We start from the raw sequence: 26,153 nt of genomic DNA, 5'->3' as shown, positions 1-26,153 counted from the left end.
TCAAACTAAGAATAAATGTGGTTGATAATTTAATACTGAAATAAAAGTTGAAATATCAATGATGTTCCGGCATGGATTTACATATATCAATTGATGTGGCTTTGATATGAATGTTAAAGACATATTCACAACAATTCATATGTGCTTATATACAAACGTAACAGTAGTATCTACATTGTAGCTACATGTACGTCTCTAAGAGCATACTGTTTTGGGAGATTATCATTTTCTCCGTAGCGTGCAAATTTTTAGGTGTTTATCAAATGTTAGCTAGAGTTATATTAAGTGAAATTCCCAAAGCGAACAAAGCTTTTTTTTTAAATCTTGTGTCCTGGGATTTCATAGAAATTTCTCGCATTCATAACGTTTGATATTGTTGACTAGGTACCAGTTGACATGTATACGGCGCCATTTAGATTTATTATGTAACTACTTCTTCATTGAGATGTTGAAGTGATAGCGCGACAACCATAGTCGTTGACCAAGAGTATAAACTTTGAAACAAGAAACCTACATACCAGTTGACCTTATTCATACTCTTGAGCTTTCAAATTTACATCAATTGATATATAGATACGTGCACTTGAGCACTGAGAACATTCAATTTTAGGTATGACTTGGTTTGTATATATCTATCCATGTAGAAAAACGAACATGAACATTTTTGAAAAGACCAACTTTCATACCTGAGACCTTTTCCTAATGGAATATCAACAACATATAACATCGCCATGGCATAGATGCGATGTAGAAGCTCTGCATATGTACACATAAAGTTTTAGGTGTTCGAGGTTAGGGTAAACAGAGCGAATTCAACTGATGCCTTCAATTGATGTCGCTAGTTGACCATTCTACGGCTACTCATTTCAATATATACGTATTGAGGAAGGTAGCGTGTGATCAATTCCTGTCAATGCTATGAACAGTTTGACTGCGAAATCAAAATCAACTCGTACGGCTTATTGCTAACTGACCACATGTTTCGTTTTCTTAGATTCTCTATATAAGCTATTGCTGGGAGTAGCCAAATTACCAAAATATCAATTGATAATAATGGTTGCGACGTGATCAGGCAGTTGGAAGCGGAGCAGTCATGTTTGCCCTAATGAACGCAACAGTTGGATCTGGGTCGGCATAAGGGTAGCGCCATTCCAGCATAGCTTCGAAGTCCGCATTTGTTGGTACGGTGACAATGGATCGTTGGTGTGAAAATGTATCGATACTGGCTTTGCCGCGGTAGGATCCAAAGCCACTGGCACCGAAGCCGCCAAATGGTAGACTTGTTGGAGCAATTTGAGCCATAACGTCATTGATTGCAGTAGATCCATTCGGAACACTGTTGGCGATGGTGTTTGCTTCTTCGGGGTCTTCTGAGAAGACGTACAGTCCAAGGGACTCGGGTGCAAGCGACTTGGCAAGAGAAATGGCATGTTCGATGTCCGTAGCACGGACAACTGGTAGAATTGGACCAAAAACTTCGCTGGTCAAAAGGGAATCCTCTGGTTCCAAGTCCACAACGACAGTTGGCTCAGCATATAGACTATCCGCATCCAGTTTTCCACCCAAAACAATCTTTCCTTTGGTCGATGAAAGCAGAGACTGAACACGACTGAATTGAGCAGTGTTGACAATACGACCAACATTATCTATGCTCGGGGACCCCTTATAGAAGTCATAATGCACCTTTGGGGAAAGAAAAAATGAGCATAAACTAGTTATTAAACAATGGGGTATATGGTCTTACCTGCTTGAGACTTTCCAGGAACTGGTCATAAACGGCCTCATGTACAATAGCAACATTGGGCGCAAAGCAAGTTTGACCAGCACTTGCTGCCTTCGACCAAAGCGTTCGCTTGGCAGCTAGGTGAACATTGGCCTTATCTGAAACGATGACAGCGTTTCGTCCTCCCAATTCGAGTGTGAGAGGGCTCAAAGTCGTCGCGGCGCTTTGCATAACGGCCTTGCCAACTGTTTGACCTCCAGTAAAAAGAATATGACCGAACGAATGTTTCAGCAGACTTTGAGCTGCCTCCTTTCCACCAGTCACGCATTGAAAGCAGCTGCTATCTAAGTATTTAGGAAACAGTTCCGACAGAAGATCAGCAGTATTAGGTGCAAATTCACTAAAATTAAGTATTAGGTGAGTAAAATACTGGCTGCTATGCAGAAACAACATACCTAGGGCGCAAGATTCCAGTGTTTCCTGCTGCTATTACACCAATGAAGGGTAGGAGAGCTATAAATGGTTAGCTCTGTCCAGCCCTTCCACCGTCATCATCTGAATAAAGAAACGAGACGTACTCAATGTTAATGGGTAATTCCATGTTCTATGGTAATATGCTTGTTAGCCTGCTATATTAGGAGCCGGCATATTCTCCTTACCCTAGAATAAGGCAAAGGCCCTTTGGTTGTCTCCGAATGATTGGCGACCAGTTCTCAAATGGTGGCAAAGTGCTCACGGGCTCATCCTTCAGCCAGTCATCTAGGTTGTGCAAGAAGTGGATGATCTAGAAAGTTCCAATATCAGTTCCAGATGCGAAATTCATAGGAAGAAATGCTGGAGAGAACTAACTTCATTAGCAACACACAAAACTTCCAGAACCTCGACCTGGACCTTAGGTTTAGCGACGTCCTTGTGAATAGCTTCCGCAAATCGATCGCGGTTATCCTAGACAGAAACCAAAAACATAAGTAAGTGCTGATAACTCTCTCAATTGTGGAGCACATACAATGACCAAACTCCATAGACCCCGCAATTGTTCCTTACGCCACGCAATTGGCCGAGTCTTACCAGACTCAAAGGAAGTACGGAGCTCAGAGACAACGTTATCGATTGCCATTGCGACAGGGAATGTTTATGAGAGTGTGGATGTGGCAGCAAGTAAATATGTCTGTGACTGTGGAAATTGCAAAATAGTAATTCATTTTACCAGGGGGGTCGTGACCTATATAGTGCGATACATGCGATAGATCAATGCCTATTCTGGCAACGACCCTTGTCTTTATTGCGCGTGTCTCGACTAGCAATAATGTGGATTTTAGCGCCACAAAATCCAGAGTGCAATGAGGGATCTAATCCGGACTCATTCTAGCCCACTGGTGACAATTTCTAATACGAAAAAGTTGCTTTGCGTACCCCATGTCCCCTAGCTTTGCACCTGGCGCGGAAAACGAACCGCCCCCCTCCTTGTTTGAAACGTGCCCGTAAGAAAATAAAGCTATCGCTATTCTAAACTAGGAAGCAGACGATGTAGATACTACTAGGTTGTAGGACACCGGATTCGCCGGTGGTATTGAATGTCAGCGACTGGGATCACGACGCCGCGCCTATCAAGCGTTAATTCCATAGGCTAGCTATGTATAATAGCACGTGCCGCTGAGGCTGATAGGCCCAATTGACAGCGCTTGTGTTAGCTTCTTCGCTAATGCAGCGGCCTGTCTAGCCCGGAAATACACCGAGAAGCTTTTGTTGGTATCGTTACATTAGCCATACACAACGAAGAACTCGATGCCTCTAGACAAGCCCGCAGCAACGCCCTGGAAATACAGCGGGGTAATGAAGCTTAACTCCCTTGTCGAGGACATAGTTGAAGTGACTAGCTGTCTCTAGTCAACTCGGTAGTTCTAGCAATAAGTATGTGTCAGTACTCCGACCGACACGAGCTCGCACCGTGAAAAAATAATTCTTCGAATGTTGTATATGGAAACCACACTGAATTACTATTATCTCTAATATGTCCATAGTTAAAGAAAACGTGAGACTACCATTGCCTACATTTTGGATTTGAGCATGTACTCCCTAGAGTTCCAATGGATTGTAGTTTCAACTAAATGATCCAACTCACGCGTAGTCACAAACCCCGGGTGCACCTGGGATAAATCAGTAATCCCAGCAAGCCTCATGGCTGTTTCCAACTCATCCTTCAAAACTATAATGGATATACCACTTAGCGCTTTTTTATGAAAGTCAAAAGGTTTGCAACTTACTACGAATGACGTGTGCAACCCCTTCCTCACCGTAGAGCACCGAATATAGAAACGGCCGACCAATCAATACGCTCGTTGCACCAAGGCAAAGCGCCTTTAATATGTCTGTCCCTCGTCGAATACCCCCATCAATGTGTATTTCTACCTTTTGGAAAATCTGGGGGCAGTGTTTCCGTATTTCGAGAAGGACCATAAGGCCGGGAGGAGAGGTATCAAGATTCCTGCCACCGTGGTTGCTGTTTTTCATCAACACCTTTTATTCTCTGGAATTGTAGGTCAGTGTACTATACTCATACCTTAGTATTATCCCATCCACTCGCGCTTCAGCTGCCATGGCTGCATCCTCCACTGTCTGGATCCCTTTCAAAACCAGCTTTCCTTTCCAAATACTCCTCAACCAATCCAAGTCGTCCCAGGAAAGCTCACTATCAATGTAAGTCCCCATAGTCCTAGTCAGGCCACTTCCAACCGTGTCGTTAGCAGCTAGGGTCCCTGTCATGGGTGTTTGGACCGTTCCACTCGTCTTGACCTTTTCATCGGCTTCTCTCTTCCCAGGTACCGGGGCGTCTACAGTCACAATAAGAACTCGAATTCCTTTATCCCAGACCCGTCGAAGCAGAGTCTCCGATGAGGAACGGTCCTTGTTGACATATATCTGGAAGAAAAAGGGAGTACCTGGTGGAGCTGCGGCGACCACCTCCTCCACTTGGTACGAAGCGTTGATCGATATCTTCAGATTTTAGCTTTTTTTCAGGGGTTTCTTACAGTTTGGAGCGTTAAAAATGAATGCAGGGCATGATGTAACTTACACACTGTATAACGCCGCTCTCCGCGCATGATTTCGCGATGGCCAGTTCTCCAGCTTCATTAGCCAGTTTAGCCATTGCTGCTGGCGCTACACAAAACGGAGTAGAGCTTTTCACTCCATGGATGATACGTTCTGTATTCACATTTTTCACATTTCTCATAATTCTAGGCCGAAACCAGATCTTTTCCCAGAGTGCACGATTCGCTCGCTCAGAGACCAGGTCTGTTGCCGCAGAGGAATAGTATGCCCATGCCTTCTTCGACAAATGGTCCTTGGCGCTTGCTTCAAGATCATGAAGACTTAGAATAGTGGAGAGTGGAGGTATAGAACTTTGTGTTTCTTTCTTCTCCTGCGTGGTCTCAGGTATTGGAAGCCATGACGATGGCAATTCGCCAACAAGACCACCTTTCAAGTTGGTCGATGGTAAAGTCCGTGCAAGGAGCTTGGGACTATGTGCTTGATTATAGGTATAGGAAGCATCATTTCCGGCATGCTTGAAGATGACTTTCAGGTTTCATCAGCGGCGCGCGGCATACGATTATTTCGAGCAGCCATACCATCCTCTCCTCCAGGGTGAGTTTTCATGAAGTTGGTCACGTCCCATACCTGCCCGTTCACTACTACCCAGCAATCATTCCTGCTTGAGTGAATGGACACTTCTGCCGCCTTGATGCCTTTTTCTGCGTCCATATGGGAAGTAGCTAAGAGACAGCCAACCGAGCAAGTTAATTGCTAAGTTTGGAAAAGAATGACAAAATGAGGATTGGATTTGGGGGCAGAAATTCTAGGATAAGACTCGTGCATTATTAGGGCGACGCGGCGGCCTGGCGGCCTGAAGGAAAGCCGAGTTGCTAGATAGTACAAAACAATAATAATACTCAGTGCAGAGTTACCTGCGAGAGTAACAACTTGTCCCAGGCAGCCCCGCCCGTATTAAAGATCCTCCTAGCCTACTTGTAATATACCGCAGTCATGCATAAGCTCTTGTCAAAAATACGAACCCGAGAAACATAAGCACACATAAGCAAGAATAATAAAGTCTCGAATCCTTCGAGCTTGTAGCCCCAGATGAGAAACCCCCTCAAAAGCCTTGCCAAACCTCGGAGCCTCCGGTATTTCAGCACGCAAAATGAAGACCCTCAGCCAGAACGACAAAAACGTTCTGTCCCGAATTTTCGAGTCTCATCCTTCGGGATCTTTAGCGACCTCACCAATTGATCATACTCTCCCAACCAGTCTTCCTTCGATTCCCCCAGGCGCTCTTTCAGAACTCCGTGAACTCGAGTTCGCTGCTATCAGCCCTCTGGATGGTGAACGTCCGTCACAAGAATCACTTCGTCAAAGTATTGCTAAATTAACCGACCTTGTAACGTCATACCCACAATATTCAAGTGCGTACAATAATCGTGCCCAGGCATTACGCCTGTTACATGGAGACGATTTATACAATGAGGCTATCAGAGATAGTACTTTGTGGAGCGATCTTTGCAGCGCCATTGCATTTGCGTCGCCCGGTCAATCGCAACAGCGAGTCTGCGAACTGCAGGGGCAAATCTTGAGGTCTGCTTATGCCCAAAGAGGATTTTTGACATGGAAAGCAGCAAAGAACTCAGCAATCACCCTGGATTCCAATAATCTGCCGTTGGAACTAGTAGGCCTAGAGAAAGAGGCTATTGAAGACAAAGCAAGAAGCGACCTAGAAGCTGCAGGCAGATATGGCGACCAGGAGGCAAAGAAAATGGCCATCAGTGCCAACCCGTATGCCAGACTTTGTGGCAACATCGTGGAAGAGGCCATGATAGCAGAAATGCAAAAAATGAGGGATTCGTGGAATAAAGGTCAAAGTCATACATCCAAAGGTAACTGATCGGATCATCGGCAAACTGGAAACATTGTATCTATAAAAGCAATATCCACCATCCACAATCAATTCTTGATACTTATTTATTCGGGTTTTCTTTCCTATAGATTTCCTCTCTTCTCTTGCTCTCTCTCAACGGCCTCGAACAACGCCTTAAAATTACCCGCTCCGAAACCATCAAAATTATTTCGTTGAATAATTTCAAGGAAAATCGTGGGTCGATCCAGAAGAGGCTTCGTGAATATCTGAAGTAGATAGCCGCCCTCGTCGAAATCGACTAAAACGCACAGCTTTTGCAACGCCTCGAGGCTCTCGTTGATTTCCATGCCAGCTTTATTTAGACGAATGCGCAAATCTTCATAATATGTATCTGGTACGCTAATAAATGGCACGCCGCGCTTCTTCAGATTTGTGACGGTTTCCAAGATGTCTGTTGTTTGAAGCGCAATGTGTTGAACTCCGGCTCCGTTGAAAAATTCCACAAACTCCTCGATTTGAGACTTCTTTTTGCCAATTGCTGGTTCGTTCATAGGCATTTTGACGACGCCATTTCCAGGAGATGCCATAACTATTGAATTCATCGTTGAGTATTCCGTCGTAAGCGATCTGTCATCGACAGTCCAAAAGCGACGAAAGCCGAGGCATTCTTCGTAACTATAGGACATCAGCCCGACGACACAATATTGGAATCTATTCCACAATTTTCTTACAAATTGCAGGCTGACTCGAGGTCGTGCCAGTCATGATTACCCACGCAATGATCGATTTCCCCAAGATCAATTACAGGGAGATATTGCTGTATGGGATCCGTCTCTTCGACTGCTTTAAACCCGGGGAAAAAGGAGCCAGAGTAGTTTCGACGGTCGATAAAAGTATGCGTAGTTTCACCAAATGTCTTGATCACCGCAGTCACCACAAATCCGGACTGGTCACTGATCGACGTTGGCTCTTGCACACCTGTTGCGCCAGCCGAGATGGCGCTAGAAAATAACGAATGGACATCATCAACCTCGAAGGCAACATCCTTGACTGCATCTCCATGTCGCTCTAAGTGATCGTAGATTTCCTTGACCAGGTGTCGCTCCTTGGAGGAGGCGGTATCCTCGACTCCAGAAATGCTTTGGAGAGCAGAAGTAAGAACGAATCTTACATTGTTGTTGGATACAACATAGGATGTAGTACAACGACTACCGGTTTCTAGGCCTTGGTATGCTACCACTTCAAAGCCCATGCGAGTTACATACCAGGACGCTGCTTGCTTAGCATTGCCAACGTACCAGGTAGTGTGATCGTAGCCCCGGTACACATCCTGATTAGATGTTACGTCAATGCTGTTGGAAGAAGCATACAGTTGCTCTTCCGAGTGGGCAATTGGTGCTGCACTTGGTGCCATGGGTAAGGTATGAAAGGTTTGAAAAAGTTTGAACTACGTGATGAGTCACCGATGAGATAGAATATACCATAAGAAAAGTCTACGGGAACAAGAAGGAAAAAAAATAGGAACAGATTGCGTGCCATCTAAGTTTAACTAAAGCGACATTTATCTTCCTATCTGACTCAATGCTGCCAAGTGTGGACTTTGCCCGGGAAAAGAGTGCAGAAGAGAGGAGAAGAAGAAAAAACACCGAGTCAAGGAGTGGGGGGTCAATGATACGACTAACCACGTACAAGGTATCCCTGGCCCGTACATGCTTCATGTCAGAGGAAATCAAAGGTGGTAGGTAATGGTTACACGGATGGAAGGTGGTGGGTCGATACCATAGATTAAATGTAGTGGCGATATGGCGTACGTAGGTAGACTACACGTCTGTATGTCTATTAATGGACAGGCTCGACCGCTTCCAGAACCTGAAAAGGGCGACGCAGCTCTGTGTGCCTAAAGTGCCGATTTTTATTGGGGCCTTGAACTAAAAGCACCTGCAGGTGTTATGCAACGTGTTTATTCCATGTCGTCTATGTAGTAATTAGCAAAGCACATCATGCTACAGTTACAGGCTTAACGTCGACAATGGGGGCCTTTACAGTTGACTGGAAGAAGTCAGTACAGCCAAGGTTTGACCATGAAGCTAATCTCTCCATTAACCTATGGCAACTTTGAGGGCCGTCGATCATCATGAAATGGGGCCACTTCTTGATTATAATGCAGCTCTGTGAGAGACCAAGGGGATAGCGCCGATCAACCGCATGTGAGACGCACGGCAACGCGTATTACTCTTGCATAATTTACCGTTGGGACGGTGAGGCCTCTAATTTGATGGGACGTGCATGTCGCTTCAGTCTGACGCGTTAGGAGGATATTCCTTGCTAGTGATTCTGATCAATGAAGACAAAAAGATCAGCGGTGGGATGTAATCCTGGCTCAGTTCTTATGCAAGAAATTAATACCGGCTCTTTTATGCATGTGCGTATGCAGCGGTAATTACATATCAATTCTTCGGTTTATGTAAATACGTAGTATGTAATTAGGGGATTACCGCGTATGATTCTCGTTCTTAGTTAAGAGCGACAAGGTACTTCCGATGGACATTTGCCGGCATGAATCCAGACAGTTGGAATTTGGGATTCAAACTTGATTCCTGCCAGAAAATCGGATCTAGTTAGCCGCCTAGTAATGCATTACCCATGTTCCGGGGTGGAATACAGTCCCTAGATACCGTGAATAACCTCAAGGGCCTCCTCCTAGCGGGGTGGTTAAAGCTATTCTTTGTCTCTAATCTATGACTTGACATTGTATCGATATACTTATATGATCAACTCTTCCCGGAGTAAGTTTGAGGGAGTTGGAAATGCTGGCTAACTATCAAGTGGTAGATTAGTATCTCCATTCATGGTATTGAACACAGTTTAAGAGCTCAAGTTACGTGGCACCTTGTGGCTTTGGTAAACGCCGGATTCAGCAGACGGGCGGGTTTTTATTATTACAAGTTATTCAATTGTTACTTTCAAAATTACAGTTAACTTGTCTTGGTCCCATGGCACCTTCAGGCTTCAAGTGGGTTTATCCCAACCTAACAGGCCGATTACTTGAATTCTCGCTTGTAGATAAGCCGAGCCTTCAGACTTTATGAAGCCTCTATACACCATCAAAAGGGAGAATTCACCCTCAGGTGTGTGTATTTTATGAACCATGTTCCTTCATTAAAAGAAAAGGTAATAAAACGATTGACAAATAACTGATAATTCACCGACGAACCGGAACAAGGTACACGCAGCGACTGTGTGGGACCACAGGGGTGCGTCGTGACCGCCATAATACCCCCAAGTACACAGTTAGACTCGTACCAGCAATACGTACGGAAAAGTTCGTACGGAGTACTGTATCTATCTCCAAGAAGTTCGCAATAATAATGCCCAAGGATGCATGGACCAAAGCCAATGGGGGATTAGGTAAGATCGTATTAGGCTTCTGTAACCGAATTCCGTCTTTTTCGTTGGCGGAGTACTCCGTACGCGGTACAAAGTAATACTCGTCTCTGAAGTCAACATTCCCAAAGTGATCAATTGCACATTGTCTTATGCAACTGGATCGGGGAATCATGTGATCTTAATGGTTGCTTTGCCGTATATGCGAATGCAAAGATTGCTGTAAGTAACCCAGGAATTGCAATACCAGGCCTTAGCTTACGGAGTACGTCCTCGTTTCCTTCGGAGTTTGGAAAGGAACTCGCCTATTAGAACCATGAAATATCTGCACGCAGCTAAGCACGGTGTGCTATTCCACTTCAAGAAAGATATGCGCTCGATATAAGGCCTACCGGCACCTGAGACAAGTAGTGTCAAGCGTAGCGGTTAAAACCTGCCACTATCCTGACAGGCGAGACCCACAATGAAATTCCCGAGTGCACGGATTGGGCGTATCGCTTTGATGGGTTGCCTAATAGGACCAGGCCTCCCCAGACCCCTTAGAGGCGGTGCTAACGCTCGCACTACGGTATTAGCATAATCTAGTGCTGAGCTTGAATGCCTATTTCCCAGACGATGTGTTTCAAATTGCCGGTAGTGTCTTATTGGGGCGATAAGGTATGTTTGCCGAGATGAGTGGCCGAGATGAGTGTCTCGAAATGTTATTATTACAGCAATAGTAATAATAATAATAATACATGTACTCCCTATTTACTCCATAACATAACGTACCAAGCCATAGCTAACCCAGAGGCTAGGTATCACGGAAGAAGTTCTGGATACTAAATAGTAACACCGAGGCAAGGATTTGGCTCCTGTTTCGACGCATCTTCATCGATCGGTCCCAACAACAAAGCACTTACCAGGCCAATCCATTAGGTATACTCGGTACTTATTGTCCATGCTCATAAGGGCTAACCATTCAAGACCAGTGGTTCAGACTAAGCATATAGAGTAGCGGCCCAACGGGAGAGGCCGTAAGGAGTATTAAATCTACGGCACGGTCTGCTGGGGCGGAAAGGGTCCCGGGATCGAGTCCAAATTTGAAATCCACCAATTGCAAAATGCATTGAGAAGGGATAATCCATTTTAAATTGTGGTTCTGGCCCCCATTGCGACCGAAAAGGGCATAAAGATGGAGCTGCTGCGGCCAGAACCCTTAATACGCACACTATCAAGCTACATTTGAGGATCAGGATCCAAGTCTAGCGCCAAGGAAAGCTTGCATTAAACAACGCCCTTGGAGACGCCACCAGGCCTAGCTACATTTTGCAATAACTATAAGCACTATTTACGTTATGCGCCAGCACGGCATGCATGAGAAGACTCCTGTCATTGACCAATCCATCTCGAAGAGAGTAGTTCGCATTTTTGATGACCATGATAGTCAAGTAGTGTTTTGAATATCCTATTACTTTTTTAGAGTGTATTAATTAATTTATTTTTGAGGTATCTAATTAAAACCCGTAATTGTCGAATTGGTCAAACATACTGTATCCTCTCGTATCATGACCAAAGGGTGCTTGTAACATTGAACCGGAGGCATTTTTTAAGAGGTGTCAGGTCTCCCTCTTTCATCAGCAATAATGAACATCAATTAATCTTATAGCGAGTGGGCTTTGTTCACTGTCGGGTCAGCAATGCTATCAATCCCCCTGGAACTGGGTTCATGCATGCTATACTTGCTTCAGAAGAAAAGTGTCCATTCAGACGCTACCTTTGCATACATTGTTATCTACCACAGTTTTCTGCTTTTTCTTGCGTATATCAACCACATAGACAGTGCAGCTCCGAAGTACAAAGCCCCTGTAAATATTTGAGTCGGGAGATAAATTCTGCTGCCGTGTTTTTCACGAAGCCCTAGGGCAATTAATTCAGCAACTGATGAATCGTTAGCGTACAACAACGAATGCATTTCCGTCAGATGAAACGTACAAGTGCCAGGTGGCGTGAGTATCAGCCACAGGGTTGAGAGAATAGATGGGAGGTATTTCATGCCGAATATCTCGGCTGAAACGGGTGCGGTTGCCTGTATTATGATGGTTAGGTTTCTTGCTTTCCTCACCTGTTCCGGTACAAAATAATGTACTTACTGCCCAATTATTTCCAACAAACAGGCCTGCCAAGATAGCGAAGAGAATTAAGACACCGTAACTACGAGCAAATATCCAGATTACAAAACACGTCAAACCACAGGCGGCGCTCGCAATGGCTGTCATTCGGACCCTTCCCACGTGGTCACTCAGGAAGCCAACACTGGGGCGTCCAAAGGCCTGGGCAACATTCAACAGTGCTCCTACAAGCGCACCTTGTTGCTTAGAGAGACCAATGCTGGTTGCATAAGACGGCAGAGAGAACGATAAAACCACGTAGCCTATAATGTTGAATATTGCCCAAATTGACAAAGCCCAAAAGTCAAGGCTTTTTAAAAGCCGGTAATCGAAAGTCTTTTGCACAGTTCCTATCTGCCGGTGCCGATCCTTAATGAAAAAAGAGCAGGTGATATTAACAGTAAAGGCGATAATGGCGAGGATTCGGTACGCCCATGGCAAAGATATGTTATGAATCATAGCATTAACAGCCAGATTGTACACAAATCCACCGGTGCCAGCTCCTGAAGATGCGAGGCCCGCTGCCAGCGAGCGTCTCTTGGTGAACCATTGAGGTACGACACCGACCGTGCCGAGGAACAGGAATCCCATACCCCATCCTGAGCAGAGACCTTGACTAAGGAATAGCTGCCATATGGTTTTTGAAAAGGAAGCACCAACGAGTGCAAGGGCCTCGAGAAAGGATCCAATGAACAATGCTGTCCGAGTACCATAGACGCGCGTGGTATATGTTACGAAAGGAGATATCAATAAGGCTTGGGATATGGAGAGCCCACTGACCAATGCATACTCAATGTAAGTGGCACCGGGAAAGTAACTTGATGTTAGATAGTAAGAAAGAAACACTCCGTATGACTGTATTGTGGTTAGAAAACCAGCGGAAAGGGATATAGACGCGTTTGCTCACGCCGTTAATGCCAAACGTGTGCATGTTTATCAAGAAAACACAAGCAACGCAGAGCCAGCTATACTTGCTATCCTGATCAGGTTCCTCTTCGCTGGTCGAGTCCGGTAGGCTGGATAAAACTACAGCCGGCTGAGCGACCTTTTCATCAGGACGCTGATGCCCCGACATATTTGTTCATTCCAAACAGTATGAATAAGACGTAAGGTTTCTCCCCGTTCAAGAGCGGCTTTTTTCCCGGAACCCTAAGCCAGGTCGGGAGCTCGAAGCGAAAAGTAAAAGACAAAGTGGTGCCAGCGATGCGGGGAAGTCATCCTATTACTTACCTCTAGTACGTTATTGTACGTAATTATCAAGCCTCTGTCAGTAATCAGGCTAGCGGTAGTCTCGGCTATCTTTAGGCTTTAGCCCATGAACTACGCCTCCGTAACGAAGGCTAAGAATTATTGACACGGCTCCCGTCAGCGCCATCGGTATAATCCTTGTCTAGCCGGCCCGGTAGTTCTCACCAAAAGGCATGCTGTGCCAGTGAATTATACCCCGAGGCGGCCCCAGAACAGCATTCACTTGACACATGGACTCATGCTTGCCGCAGCTTGACCACTTATCGCCGTTCTGCATGGACCGGGGCCCCTTCCCCCTGTACCGCCACCGTTTGTCAGGATCTAACGGCTGAAGATTCCCAAAATGAACTTCATCCTGTTCATGCTGTATTGCATTCTTTTGCCTTTTACCTCATAGGCATCATCATGGCCGTCAATCTCAAGGACAACCAGCAAGCAGAAATATTGCAGGTCACAATTGCTCTATCCATCGTCGCGGATATAGCTATTGTGCTCCGGCTTATTTCACGGAAACTGAAGGGTAGCTATGCTTTGGATGACATTCTGGCTGTCATTGGGTTGGTGAGTTTCCTCTCCCTGTTCGCCTTTTCTACCTTCGAGCAAGCCTCTGATATTGTAACTTTGCAGGTTATTTCGTGGGGATGTCTTGGCTTGGGGATTTACAGTATAGAGCCCGATTTAAGAGGAGAGGAGGGATATTTGCTAACATGAATCAGTGGTGAAAATTGGTGTTGGAAAGCACACGCAGCTCTCCTCTCCGAAAGATCAAGAAAATTTCTTCAAGGTTCGGAGAGCTATGAAAAACCCAATCCCTAGGAAATTACCATCTGACCCATCCCAAGGCTCTCATGGCATACGAGATCGTTTACTTTGCAACCCTTTCGGCGACCAAGCTCTCCATTTTAACTTTCTACACACGCCTGTTCCCAACACGGTCGTTTAAGATAGCTGTCAAGATCATGACAGCTGTTGTGATTTCCTGGTTCATTGCGACTACGCTGGTTTCTATTTTCTCTTGCAAACCCGTGCGAGCCTTTTGGACTCACGAGCCCGGGTCAACTTGCATTGTTTCCGAACACTTTTATATCGCCAACGCCGTTCCCAACATTATCACCGATGCCATTATCCTGGCTCTTCCGATTCACATGGTCTGGAAACTACACACGTCAAAGTGGGAAAGGGTTGCCCTGACATTCATTTTCCTCCTCGGAAGCTTGTACGTTCTTGAAAATTTCAGGCTAAGTTTACTCGTACTGACTAAACCAGTGTCGTCGTCGCCAGTATTATTCGTCTATCACAGCTCCATCAGGTCGCCAGTGCCGACTTTATGTGTGAGTATTTTTCTCCTGTTGGGGTTCATGTTCACATAAGTCACGAAAACGATCTCTAACAAATATTAATAGGGGGATTCAACAACACGGTCATCTGGTCATCGGTCGAGCCATCGGTCGCCGTCATCAGTTCCTGTCTCCCCACCATGCGTCCAGTCGCCGAGTTCATTCTACCCCGTCAATGGTTATCCCGAAGTCGAAGCTACAAAGGATCTTCCCAGCTACGAAGCTATACACACGGAACGGCTGAGTTTGTGCCCAAGTCCTCTCAAGTGGACGAAATAGATCGCATGGATCGCATGGATGCCGAAAACCGCAGGCTAAACAGCTACTGGACTGCTGACACGTACAGCAGCAATGCTGTACCACTCAACGCAGTCGGAAAGTCGCGCTACAATTCCACTACCAAAGGCCCTTCAGCGGATTCACAAGATATCCACGTGGAAACCAACATAAACGTTTCTGCCTCGTCAATTGTATGATCTATGATTCGGCATGATTTATTTGCCACTGTGTACGTGCTGGATTACTGCATATGTATAGTAAACTTTATTCTATAGGGGAAAATTTTGCCAACCCCTTGTCTTTCTTTTTACATTTAACCCTACACAAAAGTAGGCATGCGTGTGTAAAATTTTTTATGGTATCTAGCGCTTCTTTCGCGTTTGCTGACGATACCATATTGTAAGCAATCTATGGAGACCTTCCCCAGTTCTGAGCTACATCCCTTCCCTTTTTCTGTTATTATGCAGGAGGCAGGAAATACATGCGGGTTCTTCAGACAAAGAGAGTTTCCATACTAGGCTTAAAGTCTCTGAAGACCATCCACTCACCTGTCAATGTTCAAGCCGTGTGATTATTTAATTCTCCGGATTCGGTAAGAATTCCTCGTGCAGTTGAAGACACGGCTTATCTGCTACGCTGAAGCATGCTAGATACATTTACCAAACAGGGCTAAAATAATAATCATCTACTTGCACGCTAGAGCAGACTTGTATCCTAGTAGCGGTATTACAAAGAGGCCGTTTTGGCCCCAATAAGCAGCAAGTTTAATACATGTATCATTGCTAACGTATCATGTACGTAAATGGGTCCCAGTATCTGTTGCCAAGATCATCAACCCGATAGCAATTAGTAGTACTTCAAGTCATGAAGAAAATTACGGAAAATGCAAATTTAGAGGGGGGTAGCGGGGGGTAAATTGAGCATGATGATTTGCCTTCTTTTCAAAAGTAGTCGGCCTGATCGTCGTCATTTGTCTTTGCGCACCTGCACGCTGGCCCATGCTTTCCAGACACTACGCTCCTACATGTACCACTGCTTTTTCCCATTTATATCATCACCATTTCTGCTATCTAGAGAAGCTTGAACAAGATCCATTCGCTTTTATATTCCTACCCCGGCGGGCCTACTTACAATGTCTCAACAACGGATTGTGCAATTAGCAGCTACAATATCCGAAAATGTCGCAAAGATCGACAGCTATCTGAAAGCGAATGGCTTTGCAGACATATCGTTTGATATCGATACCCCATTCGAGAGCAAATATCCTGAAGAAATAAGTGCGCTGAGAACTGCGGTTCTCGACGCCAACACAGAGCTCAGTGATTTGCTCCTAGGTCCCAAGGAGATTTTCGTTGAATATCAGGTACGCACGGTGTTGGTTTCTTTTCCCGGCACCAAAGTAGAGGGGTTCAAGCTATACATACTAAGAAGGGTTACGAATATCTAGTACAATTACTTCGTCTGCATGCGAGCCCTGTATCAGTACAAAATCCCCAACGCTTTCCCCGTGGGACAAGAAGCCACATTTGCCGAAATCGCGAGTAAAACCAATTGTGGTGAGGTGGTCGTTCGTCGCATATTGCGCTATGCAATTACGAATCGCATATTCAAAGAGGTTCGGAAAGGCGTCGTTGCTCATACAGCAACTTCGAAGGCCTTAGTGGAAGATGAGAAATTCCGAGACTACGTTGGCATGAGGTGCGAGGAAATGTGGCAAGCCGAATTAAACGTGAGTTTGGTTTTACTTAATTGTGCTGTTATGATCAATCTGACGAACTCTACATAGACAATCCCTGCGATGTTGAAATGGCCGGATTCGCAAGACCCAGCAGAGACAGTGAGTTGTTATTTTGTAGTCTAGTTTATGAACTCCTTCAGTTACTCACTGATCGTCTTTTTTCCCCAGGGATTTTCTTTGGCAAACAACAGCTCGGACACAATGTATCGTATCATGGGTCAAGACCCGGCTCGCGCACAGCGCTTTTCCAATGCAATGGCATTCCGTCTTACCGGCCCTAGTTTACAGCTGAAATATCTGGTCGAAGGTGGACCATGGCAGTCCCTCCCTTCTGGAGGAACTGTGATCGATATCGGAGGATCCCACGGCCATGCAATGGTCGCTATTGCTGAAAAGTTTCCCTCCCTCAAGTTTATTGTCCAAGATCTGCCCGCAACAATCGCAGCTCGTCGGCCAATCCCTGAGAAGTACAACGAGTATATTTCCTTTGTGGAGCATGATTTCTTTACTCCACAGCCCATCAAGAATGCCGATGTCTACCTCTTCCGGTGGATTTTCCACAACTGGGCTGACATCCATTGCATTCGCATCTTAAAGAATTTAGTACCTGCTCTTGGGCCCAACTCCAAGGTTGTTGTAAGCGAGATATGTTTGCCAGAGCCAAATACCATGGACGCCAGGCAAGAGAGGAAACTCCGGTTCGTCCCAAAATTTCTTTAGTCCCCCTGTCTAGGTCCGATCTCGTCGCTGACTATTTATCTTAGGGCCATGGACGTGGCTATGATGACACTCCAGAATGCCCAGGAGCGTGACAAGGACGAGTGGATCAGTCTCTTCAAGCGTGCCGACGAGAGGTTCAGCTTCGCTGGAGTAACACAACCTGAGGGCTCTGACCTTGCTGTTATTGTGTTTACTTGGAACGAGACTGAAAATTAGATGTGGCAAAGGCATTGATGTCGTTTACTTTTGCGACCAGAATTTTACGAATAAACGAATCGACATGATTTTGAATCAATGGCATAGTTTCTCTATCCATAGATCATCAGCACACTACATAGTCGTTGAACAATATTTCGAATAAATTCGAAATACTTACCACAGCCAGCGTCCAACGAAACTACGGTGGAACCCAAGACTTTAGAACGACGAGATTCAATCGCTACAGAATGATGTAGACCTCTAGTGGCTTTTTCCAAACTTATACATTAGTCGGCTACGTATCATCCAGATAAACCTATCGCAAAGTGTAGCTAAGCTCTGTGTTGGCAATTGACTTATTACTGATTCATTCCTCTTTATTTCATAAAACATATGCTCCTAGATCTTGTCACTTATTCTCAAGCGAGTGAAATATCTGATTGATTTATTGAACACTGACACCACCAGCGGCACTACATACACGTTCTAGTCGCTGCATCAAGATTAAGCAGCTTTGATCTGCTGTTCTTCAAGTGGCCAATTCTCAACGACAACAGGCTCCCCAGTCAGCTCAAATTCCACCACAACTGATCGATCCACGTTCAAGGCCAATTCATATTTCCCCGGGTAAACTAGCTTACTACCACTCTCATCCACGCGGGCAATCGCGCCAATAGGTATCGGAATGCTTAACTCGGCAGAATGTCCTGGGTCAATGGTAGGTAATCTATCAAATCCCACAAGCCACTTATTTGGATATGGCGCTGGACCGGCGTTACTTGTGCGCGCAAACAGCATAGCTGAGTATGGAGAGGCAACTTTGCCGACATTTTTGACCGTCCCGTTGAAGCTCGTGAAGGGGGCCAGCTCGCTATATGTGTAACCCGGGTGTGGAGCGGCAAATATATCCGCAATCTTCAAAGAAGTATTCTTTGCAGTCGATGGAAGAGATTCGCTGAAGGTGGTATAGTATAAACCATGTCCAAACTCGTAGACAGGCTTGCCAGTATACCACAAATATGTCTGCCCCGGGTTTGAATCCCCGTCGGGCCGGAGGTTCAGGTTTGTTGCTGGCAGGCTAGTGGCATACTCTGCTGGATACTGCGTGGTAACGAGACGACCAGCCGGTGCACGTTTGCCTGACAAAATATCAAAGATCGCAGTTCCACCGGACTGACCGGGATATCCACCCCAGACAAGAGCATTGACATTCTTGTTGTTCTTCAGCGAGGACGAATCGACCTGACCACCACCCATCTGCAAGACAACCAAGGGCTTCCCAACTTCAGCAAGCTTGGCAACCAGGTCCAGCTGGTTTCCGGGCCAGGTAACATTCAGACGGTCAACGCCCTCAGCCTCAATAGTATTGTCTATACCGCCCAGGTAGATCACGACATCGGACTTTTTAGCAGCACTAATGGCTTTGGCAAATCCGGCTGTGGAGTTGCTGGTTATATTGGTACCAAACACATAGCTAACCTCGTATCCCGCCTTGGTCGCAGCCTCCAGTGGGGTGATGAGGTACGGGGGGTTACCATAGTAATTTCCCTGCAATTGAGTCGTTGCGTTTGCCCAAGGTCCAATAAGAGCAACTTTTTTGACCTTCTTTGACAGGGGCAAGACACCATCATTCTTCAGCACAGTGATTCCCTCCACAGCTGCTTCATAAGCGACATCCCATGCATCACTTTCGACAACGTCAGACCAACCCAGTTGGCGATACTCGCTCGAGTTGCCATCAAAGTAGCCCAGGCGAACCAGGTTTGCGTACAAGCGGATCACAGATCTCTCAATTTCGCCACGAGTAACTGATCCATCAATGAAGGATTGGTTCAGGTGCCAGGGAAATGTTTCACCACAGTCGATATCTGTACCAGCTCGAAGAGAGTCGGCTGCAGCTTGAGATTGATTCGCCGCATAACCATGCGGGTTGAACACGTTATAAACAGCGTCGCAATCTGACGAAACATAGCCGTACTCGGGGAAATCCCAGCTATCTCTTAGCAAGGTCTGGAGGAAGAAGCTATTCGCACAGCTGGGGACTCCATTAACGGAATTGTATGAGCACATGAAACTTCCAGATTTTGCGTAACGAGATGAAGCCAGAAACTGGGGAGTATAGTACTCGGACAGGTCCTGTTGGGTAATCTCGGCGTCAAAGCCCAGGCGAGAGTGATCTTCCCAGTTCTCCAAGTCATACCCAGCAAAATGTTTGGCAGTTGCGACTATTTTTAGGTGATCTGGATCGACGCCGCCTTGTAAACCGGTGATGTACTCGTACGCGTACGCTGACGAAAGGAAAAAGGCGTCCTCGCCAGGAGTTTCCTGGCCACGACCCCAGATTGGACTCCGAAAGCCGTTGATGTTTGGAGCATAGCTGTCTAGCCCGTAGCGGCCCGCGTTGTTAAATGCACGTGCTTGAGTGGCGATTATCGATGCTATTTGATGTATCAACGTGCGATTGAGGGCTGCCATGGACAAGATAGGCATGGGGAAGGAAGTTGCCCATGTCCATTCGTCTCCAGACTCAGCAAAGTTGGCCCTATCAAGACCGTGCAATGCTTCGTTCCAGACCTGGTATGGAGGAAGACCAAGTCGAGGAACGCCAGGTGCAGTGTTTTGCGTGTTGTTAATCAGCTCTTCGAGTGTGAAGAGCGAAATGAGGGCTTCAGCACGCTCGACATAGTTTGCCGATGTGTTACAAACAAGATTGGTCTTCAATGGCCCATTGTCACAGTCGGGGAAGGATAAATCAATGGTGGCCACCGTCAGAGGATAGAGATCTGGCTGGGACTGCGAAGAATAGTTTGCATAGCTCTGATTGTTTTGCGCCAATACAGCACTGGGCAGTAGAGTCGCCAATGCGGTGACGATTACTGCTTGGATGACCATACTAGCTGGTTGGGTTTTCGATGTTGACTTGGGCCAGTCTACACCACGGAGCAACAGGAAACGAGGGTTAATTTATATTCCCTCGCATGGACGCGGTTGCTGTGCATGCTTGTCTATAGTCTCCGCAGGTAATTCATGAATTACCCCACAGTTCTCCAAGGGCTTACTTCCCCATCTTTCAGGCCGTATACAATAGACACTCATTTAGCCTGAAGTCGTCCGCAGGAGATTGCGGGCTGACATGACTCGGATTGCGCAGACGAGAGCCAATGTTTATTTGACTAATTAAGAGCTAAACATAAAAGCGTCAGCCTCAGAAATGATAAATACCCATAAGTGATAGTCATGGCCTTGTTTCTAAATGCCAAGGGCAGACTGACTGGTTTTGCCGCGGTGTATCGGGAGTACATGCCCCGACACCATACCCAACCAACCGGAGACAAAATTATTATGCTCAACAATGGTTGTGGCGCTGAAAGCCATTGTTTCTGTTTCTATATACTTTGGTTTATAGCCAATAAATTTTCCGGCAAAAGTAGATATAGCATGTTCAATAATAATACAATAATCCCCCGTCAAGACTCGGAGATGCGCCGAACAATGGATAAATAGATGCATAGGCTAAATGATGCTTCGCTTTTAATCTACATTAAGATTAGTTAAATTAGCTGACATTCCGTGCGTTTATTAGCCTAAGCAGATATTCATAATGGGTGATAGTCAATGTTAGCATCACCTAGTTGCATCAATTGATGTCATTATAGTGCACATCAACAAATCAATTGATCAATTCTGGTGGCGTTGACCGCCCTGATGTCGAATATGCAAACTCCATCTACCAGGGTGTATATATTTATTACATGTATATATACGTATCTTCTGGCAACACTTGAGATGTCATTTCAAAGAATATCTACATCAATTGATATCAATTGATCAATTATGACTGGTAGGTCTACCGCAGGAAAACCTATCACCAATTACAATCGTATACGACATCTGGAGTATAATAAAAATATCCGCGAATGAACAATGTCATATTTTTATTTCGACATGTAAACATTTGAATGTAAACATGGTGCATATCGTCATAAAGTATAATCAAGTCTATTACCAGTTGATAGCATCGTATGTAGGCCACCGACAACCATTATTTCCCCTCCGAAAATGAAGCCAAAATGAATGCATAGTCCGAATTTCCCGCTGTAGCCGACGTCTCAAAAAAGAAAAGAGAAAAACCTTTGATAACCCCAAAACCAATCAAACGTGTGTGTGTATATATATGCAAGTGTGACGTCCATTCCCTTAGAAAAAAAAGCAAAACAAAAACAGAAAGACTGGAGAAAAGTCGTTTCGGTATCATTAAAATGCAGTTTCTGCACGATTTAAAAAAAAAAAGAACACATATCAGGCTAAACTTGATGCGATGCGACTCCAGCTTCGGATTTTAGGCCCAGTCCAGAAGAGAAGCCATGGTATCGGGGCGAGTGCGATGGAGATGAAACCCAGCAAGCTGGTCGCCCATTTTGGGGTGAGATTGTTGTACACTGTTTTAAGAAGTCAGTTTGAGATTTCAAGGTGGTTAGTTTGTCAAGATGAAACTCACTTTGGACCATGAATAATGGAAAGGCCATGGCGAACATGTACCGGGTGAATCCGTTAGCAGCCAGCGCCGAGGCACCGTAACGAGGCCCATAGCAATCCACTAAGTATATCGCTGCAGACGTGAAAACACACAGGTTCCCCCAGTTGAAGGGTATGAGAGCGATGGTCGGGCTGGCCCAGGAAATGTCGGAGCGAGCGGTCCAAGCGAACCAGAACAGGCTGATGATGATACAAAAACCGCCAAACATAGCCGGGTATAGACGGTGCTCTGGCGGAATCCGCTTCACGCCCTGCGCGGTGAGCTCTCTGTGCTTTTTCTGGTATATGAACTTATCCATTAAAAGGCTGGTGGTGGTGGCTAAGCCCAGGCCGATGGCCAAAGACAGAAAGACGAGGCCGGATTTGTGAGGGTTGAAGCCGTAGATCTCGGAATAGACGACCTGCAACGAAGCGAAGAATCCGTAGAGGACGGCGAAATTGAACCCGATGTATAGACTCAAAAAGGTGACGATGGGTTCGGTCGTCAGGAGAATCAAGGGTCGTACCACGGTATCTGCCATCCACCCTCGCAGGCTACCCAGTGTCGGCGCTTTGTGATCGGATACGCAGAGGCCGCGTCTTTGGGCGCGTTGTTTCAAGACAGCTGTTTTGTATGTCTCCTGCATTCCGAGCGAGAAGACAATGGTCACAGCGGTGGCAATCAGGCCTACCCATTCCAACCATCGCCAGGATTTGTGTTCGATCACGAAGCCGCCAATCACCGGTGCTATATTCACCCAATAATTAGCATTTGTGACCGTCGACTTGAAACCCAAAGGAAGAAAAAAGACCACCTACCTATACAAGGGCCGAGGAAGGGAGAAACCAGGAAGCCCGACGTGGCGCGTCCCATTTTACTGGGCAGATACATATCGGTGATTGAGCCGCCGCCAATGCTCAGACAGGGACTGCAAAAGAGCCCGGCGAAAAAGCGACAGACCAGAATGCTGGCCATATTCTTCGACACGGCGCATCCGATGATGAAGAGCCCGCCCAGCGGGAGACTCCAGCGATATACAGGCAGCCGACCGTATTGTTCGCTTACTGGACTGCCAATGACAGGACCGAGGGAAAGACCGACGCAAAAGAGCGAGACTCCGAGTAGTGAAACCGTTTCTGAGACGTTGTATTCCTTTGCGGCCGGGACTGCGCCGCTCGCCCATGCGGAGGACAGATAGGTTCTGGTGAGACAAGAATATGGTTAGCTACAACTCGAACAACTTGTTCTTGTTCCCACGATATTTCTGGTACATGGGCGCGAGAGAGATTGACTGCGACGTACGTGGTAAAAGCGCATAGTGAGATGCAAACTAAATGGTAGATTTTCTTTGAGGAGCCCCAATTCCTCGGGTTATCTGGATCTTCTGGCGAGTCCCAATCGAGTTCGGACAACAAAAGCGGAACATTGGTGTGAAGAGGCTGGTCGCTTCTCTTCTCGATGTCGGCGTCGACGTCGATGGTCGATGGTTTCTGCTCCAGCTCCAGCTCCATCCCCAGCTGGTCGTCGCTCACGGCGTGATCCATCGAGACGGGTTCTGTGCTGCTCCCTCTTCACCAAGGGTCGACAGCGATGCCAATTGACTGGCTGGCAGTCCGGTCAAGGAGCGGAAAGGGACGTCGAGTAAAGGAAGGGAAGGGCGTAGTAGGGCGGTTGACCGGAAAGACCTCGGACGGAGGGGCGCTAGAGACAAGAGAGAGAGAGAGAACAAAGAGTCAAAACTAGGCCAAGCAAGGCCAGCCACGGTGGTGAGTGAACACAAGGAACGTAGGTGTGGTTATACTGCTGATGGGCCGTCCACTCTATGGACAAGCCATGGCGATCATCCGAACGAACATCCACCACAAGAAGATATGCAGCAATGCGGGGTTGCTGGTGCAAGGCGGCGGAGAACAGGCAGGTTGTCTTTTCACTGGTGGTTTGTGCCTGGAAGCAGACGCATTCTAATTATTATTATCGGGTTTGGATGTTTGGTGGATGAAGTACGTTGAAGCTTGATTGCGCTGGGCCGAAAGAAAAGGGATAACAGCCCCCCACCTGGGGCCCATTATTGGTTTGGTCCCTTTCCCAATTTTAATTCTTCGTCGTATCCTTGGATCCGTAGTATTACACTGAATGAAACGAGCAGTGATGGAGGTCCCATACCCGATTCGAGGCGGTGGAGAGGGCGATCCAATAGCGTCTGGGTTTGCCACCGTTATTCCTCGATAAATAGTAATCATCAATTACGGGCAGGGATGCGATAATATGGCCTGAAAACCAATCACCGACTGGCTTATTTCTTCTGTGCTGCAAAGAATGCTGGAAAAACCAACATTGAACCATCTCCACTCGTTCTTGGCCCGCGCTATGGCGATCCCCGGGTCCCAAAAAAGAGCAACAATAATGCAGGATCCGTTATTATTATTGTGTGTTATTGAACCTCGATTGATTGCTTATTGCTATTATTGCTATTGGCAGGCCTTTGTGCGGTGCTAGCGGGCATCCTGTTGTCGATTTGGCTGTCACCCAAGCCTCCACGGCCCCCCTTTCTGCTCCTTCAGCTAATCTATCGGTCGCACCGCTTTTTTTGTTCTTATTATTTTCCTTTTCTTTGTACTGACGACGCACTATTCTGTCGCAATGTCGCAGTGAGTGGAGTCCGTGTTATCTACGGATAGTTGAACCGGAAGTCAAGCATACGGAATACATTTCCAACCAGCACGAGACAACAATGTATCAATAACACCCCCTAATTATTAATAAGAATGGTAATTCCCTCCACACCCCGGGATTCCACCGGAGTTGTCCAGCGGATTTCCTCGGCAAAAGCCGGCATCTTGGTCCATCATTATTATCAAATTATGACTGTTTGACTTTTGTGGCTTCTTTGGGCCTGGCAAAACAGCAAGGGCTCGGACTCCAGGCCACCTGCAGGCTGACTCCACTGCTGCGGAGTAGTATTAATAAGAATACCGAGTAACTACGTAGCAAGGACTGGATAATGATGCTACTCTGCACTATGTGCTGTCCTCTGGGATAGAATACTCTCCATATTATTACGGACGTACCCCCGAGAGTATCCCGTGCGGCTATGCAGTGCCATTGCCTAGAATGGCAGTCAGTCCTCTGCGACGCCAGAGATGTCAGAATGCAGAAATGATAATCGGCAACACTGTAAATAATGAAACAAAAGAAGAAAAGAGAATCTGGGATGGATCTTTCGGCTCGGCTCGGCGGGGCACTGCTCGTAGATTTCAACCTTGCAACTCTACTTCTAGACTGGAGCAAAAGACTCAGTGCTAATTCCTAGTTAGTATGTACAAAGGGCAGATGATCTACTCGTTGCTTGGCGATATGTAAATGCTGCATGCAGTGCACTGTCCAAGTCCCAAATCCGCAGCTGCGGGTATGCTGCATGCTGTCTTTATTTGGAAATATGTGGCGTTCACTAGCTGGCATGGCCACATTTGCCTGAGGCCGGGAACCAATATTGAACAATTCTGTCGACATGCATCAACGAATATGTTTGCAAGACAACAAGGATAACTAATCGTGCAGGGGTCGAGATTGACGGTCGCATTTCGATCGGATCCTTGGTAAGCGTGTAATGAGCAATTGATTCGGTCGGCTCGAGCCGCTGGGAATGTTACAAGTGCTTCCTGAATTAGGAAGCTGGATTGATTGTTACTTTGCATGTGACATCAGAGTAATGTGCTACATGTATTATTCAAACACGAGTTGTTGTGTATTCATGGTATCAATTAACATAGAGGTATCGCAAAGTGAACATGAATATCAATGAGCGTTCAATCATTGTAAAAAGCAGGTTCAAAGTTTCAAAGCTAAATATAAAACTATATAGTTAATGTCAGTCAACTAGTAACACTAAACATCTAACAACTAATATGTTCAATGTTGTGTACCTATGGTGTTTAAACATATTGATGT

At 46.1% G+C, this 26,153-nt stretch overlaps 8 protein-coding genes across 8 annotated transcripts; 2 read left to right on the top strand and 6 right to left on the bottom strand.

Annotated features, from left to right (window-relative positions):
- Nucleotides 1-1,068: 1,068 nt before the first annotated feature.
- On the bottom strand, nucleotides 1,069-2,840 carry TRUGW13939_10895 (uncharacterized protein; the record flags this gene model as incomplete). Its single annotated transcript, XM_035494005.1, has 7 exons — nucleotides 1,069-1,683; nucleotides 1,745-2,123; nucleotides 2,179-2,236; nucleotides 2,302-2,327; nucleotides 2,383-2,507; nucleotides 2,573-2,668; nucleotides 2,730-2,840. 7 exons carry the CDS (start codon nucleotides 2,838-2,840, stop codon nucleotides 1,069-1,071), a joined length of 1,410 nt encoding a protein of 469 aa, XP_035349898.1.
- A 931-nt stretch (nucleotides 2,841-3,771) lies between these two features.
- On the bottom strand, nucleotides 3,772-5,485 carry TRUGW13939_10894 (uncharacterized protein; the record flags this gene model as incomplete). The annotated part of the gene is made up of 5 exons (XM_035494004.1): nucleotides 3,772-3,929; nucleotides 3,988-4,223; nucleotides 4,284-4,717; nucleotides 4,797-5,299; nucleotides 5,353-5,485. 5 exons carry the CDS (start codon nucleotides 5,483-5,485, stop codon nucleotides 3,772-3,774), a joined length of 1,464 nt encoding a protein of 487 aa, XP_035349897.1.
- A 439-nt stretch (nucleotides 5,486-5,924) lies between these two features.
- On the top strand, nucleotides 5,925-6,662 carry TRUGW13939_10893 (uncharacterized protein; the record flags this gene model as incomplete). Its single annotated transcript, XM_035494003.1, has 1 exon — nucleotides 5,925-6,662. The coding sequence occupies one exon, from the start codon at nucleotides 5,925-5,927 to the stop codon at nucleotides 6,660-6,662; it is 738 nt and encodes a 245-aa protein (XP_035349896.1).
- A 95-nt stretch (nucleotides 6,663-6,757) lies between these two features.
- TRUGW13939_10892 (uncharacterized protein) lies at nucleotides 6,758-8,049 on the bottom strand (the record flags this gene model as incomplete). Its single annotated transcript, XM_035494002.1, has 2 exons — nucleotides 6,758-7,310; nucleotides 7,367-8,049. The coding sequence occupies 2 exons, from the start codon at nucleotides 8,047-8,049 to the stop codon at nucleotides 6,758-6,760; spliced, it is 1,236 nt and encodes a 411-aa protein (XP_035349895.1).
- A 3,744-nt stretch (nucleotides 8,050-11,793) lies between these two features.
- TRUGW13939_10891 (uncharacterized protein) lies at nucleotides 11,794-13,244 on the bottom strand (the record flags this gene model as incomplete). The annotated part of the gene is made up of 4 exons (XM_035494001.1): nucleotides 11,794-11,939; nucleotides 11,994-12,087; nucleotides 12,152-13,024; nucleotides 13,077-13,244. 4 exons carry the CDS (start codon nucleotides 13,242-13,244, stop codon nucleotides 11,794-11,796), a joined length of 1,281 nt encoding a protein of 426 aa, XP_035349894.1.
- Nucleotides 13,245-13,822: 578 nt separating this feature from the next.
- TRUGW13939_10890 (uncharacterized protein) lies at nucleotides 13,823-17,707 on the top strand (the record flags this gene model as incomplete). The annotated part of the gene is made up of 11 exons (XM_035494000.1): nucleotides 13,823-13,978; nucleotides 14,045-14,081; nucleotides 14,134-14,201; nucleotides 14,260-14,633; nucleotides 14,684-14,748; nucleotides 14,821-15,224; nucleotides 16,223-16,396; nucleotides 16,481-16,762; nucleotides 16,820-16,870; nucleotides 16,940-17,469; nucleotides 17,536-17,707. 11 exons carry the CDS (start codon nucleotides 13,823-13,825, stop codon nucleotides 17,705-17,707), a joined length of 2,313 nt encoding a protein of 770 aa, XP_035349893.1.
- Nucleotides 17,708-18,193: 486 nt separating this feature from the next.
- TRUGW13939_10889 (uncharacterized protein) lies at nucleotides 18,194-20,581 on the bottom strand (the record flags this gene model as incomplete). Its single annotated transcript, XM_035493999.1, has 1 exon — nucleotides 18,194-20,581. One exon carries the CDS (start codon nucleotides 20,579-20,581, stop codon nucleotides 18,194-18,196), a length of 2,388 nt encoding a protein of 795 aa, XP_035349892.1.
- A 1,407-nt stretch (nucleotides 20,582-21,988) lies between these two features.
- TRUGW13939_10888 (uncharacterized protein) lies at nucleotides 21,989-23,749 on the bottom strand (the record flags this gene model as incomplete). Its single annotated transcript, XM_035493998.1, has 4 exons — nucleotides 21,989-22,128; nucleotides 22,188-22,952; nucleotides 23,024-23,406; nucleotides 23,508-23,749. The coding sequence occupies 4 exons, from the start codon at nucleotides 23,747-23,749 to the stop codon at nucleotides 21,989-21,991; spliced, it is 1,530 nt and encodes a 509-aa protein (XP_035349891.1).
- Nucleotides 23,750-26,153: the final 2,404 nt, after the last annotated feature.

This window comes from Talaromyces rugulosus, chromosome VI (genome assembly GCF_013368755.1).
Source record: "Talaromyces rugulosus chromosome VI, complete sequence".
NCBI lineage: Eukaryota > Fungi > Ascomycota > Eurotiomycetes > Eurotiales > Trichocomaceae > Talaromyces > Talaromyces rugulosus.
Note: the sequence above shows the minus strand (reverse complement) of the source record. Positions and strands in the feature narration are given on the sequence as shown.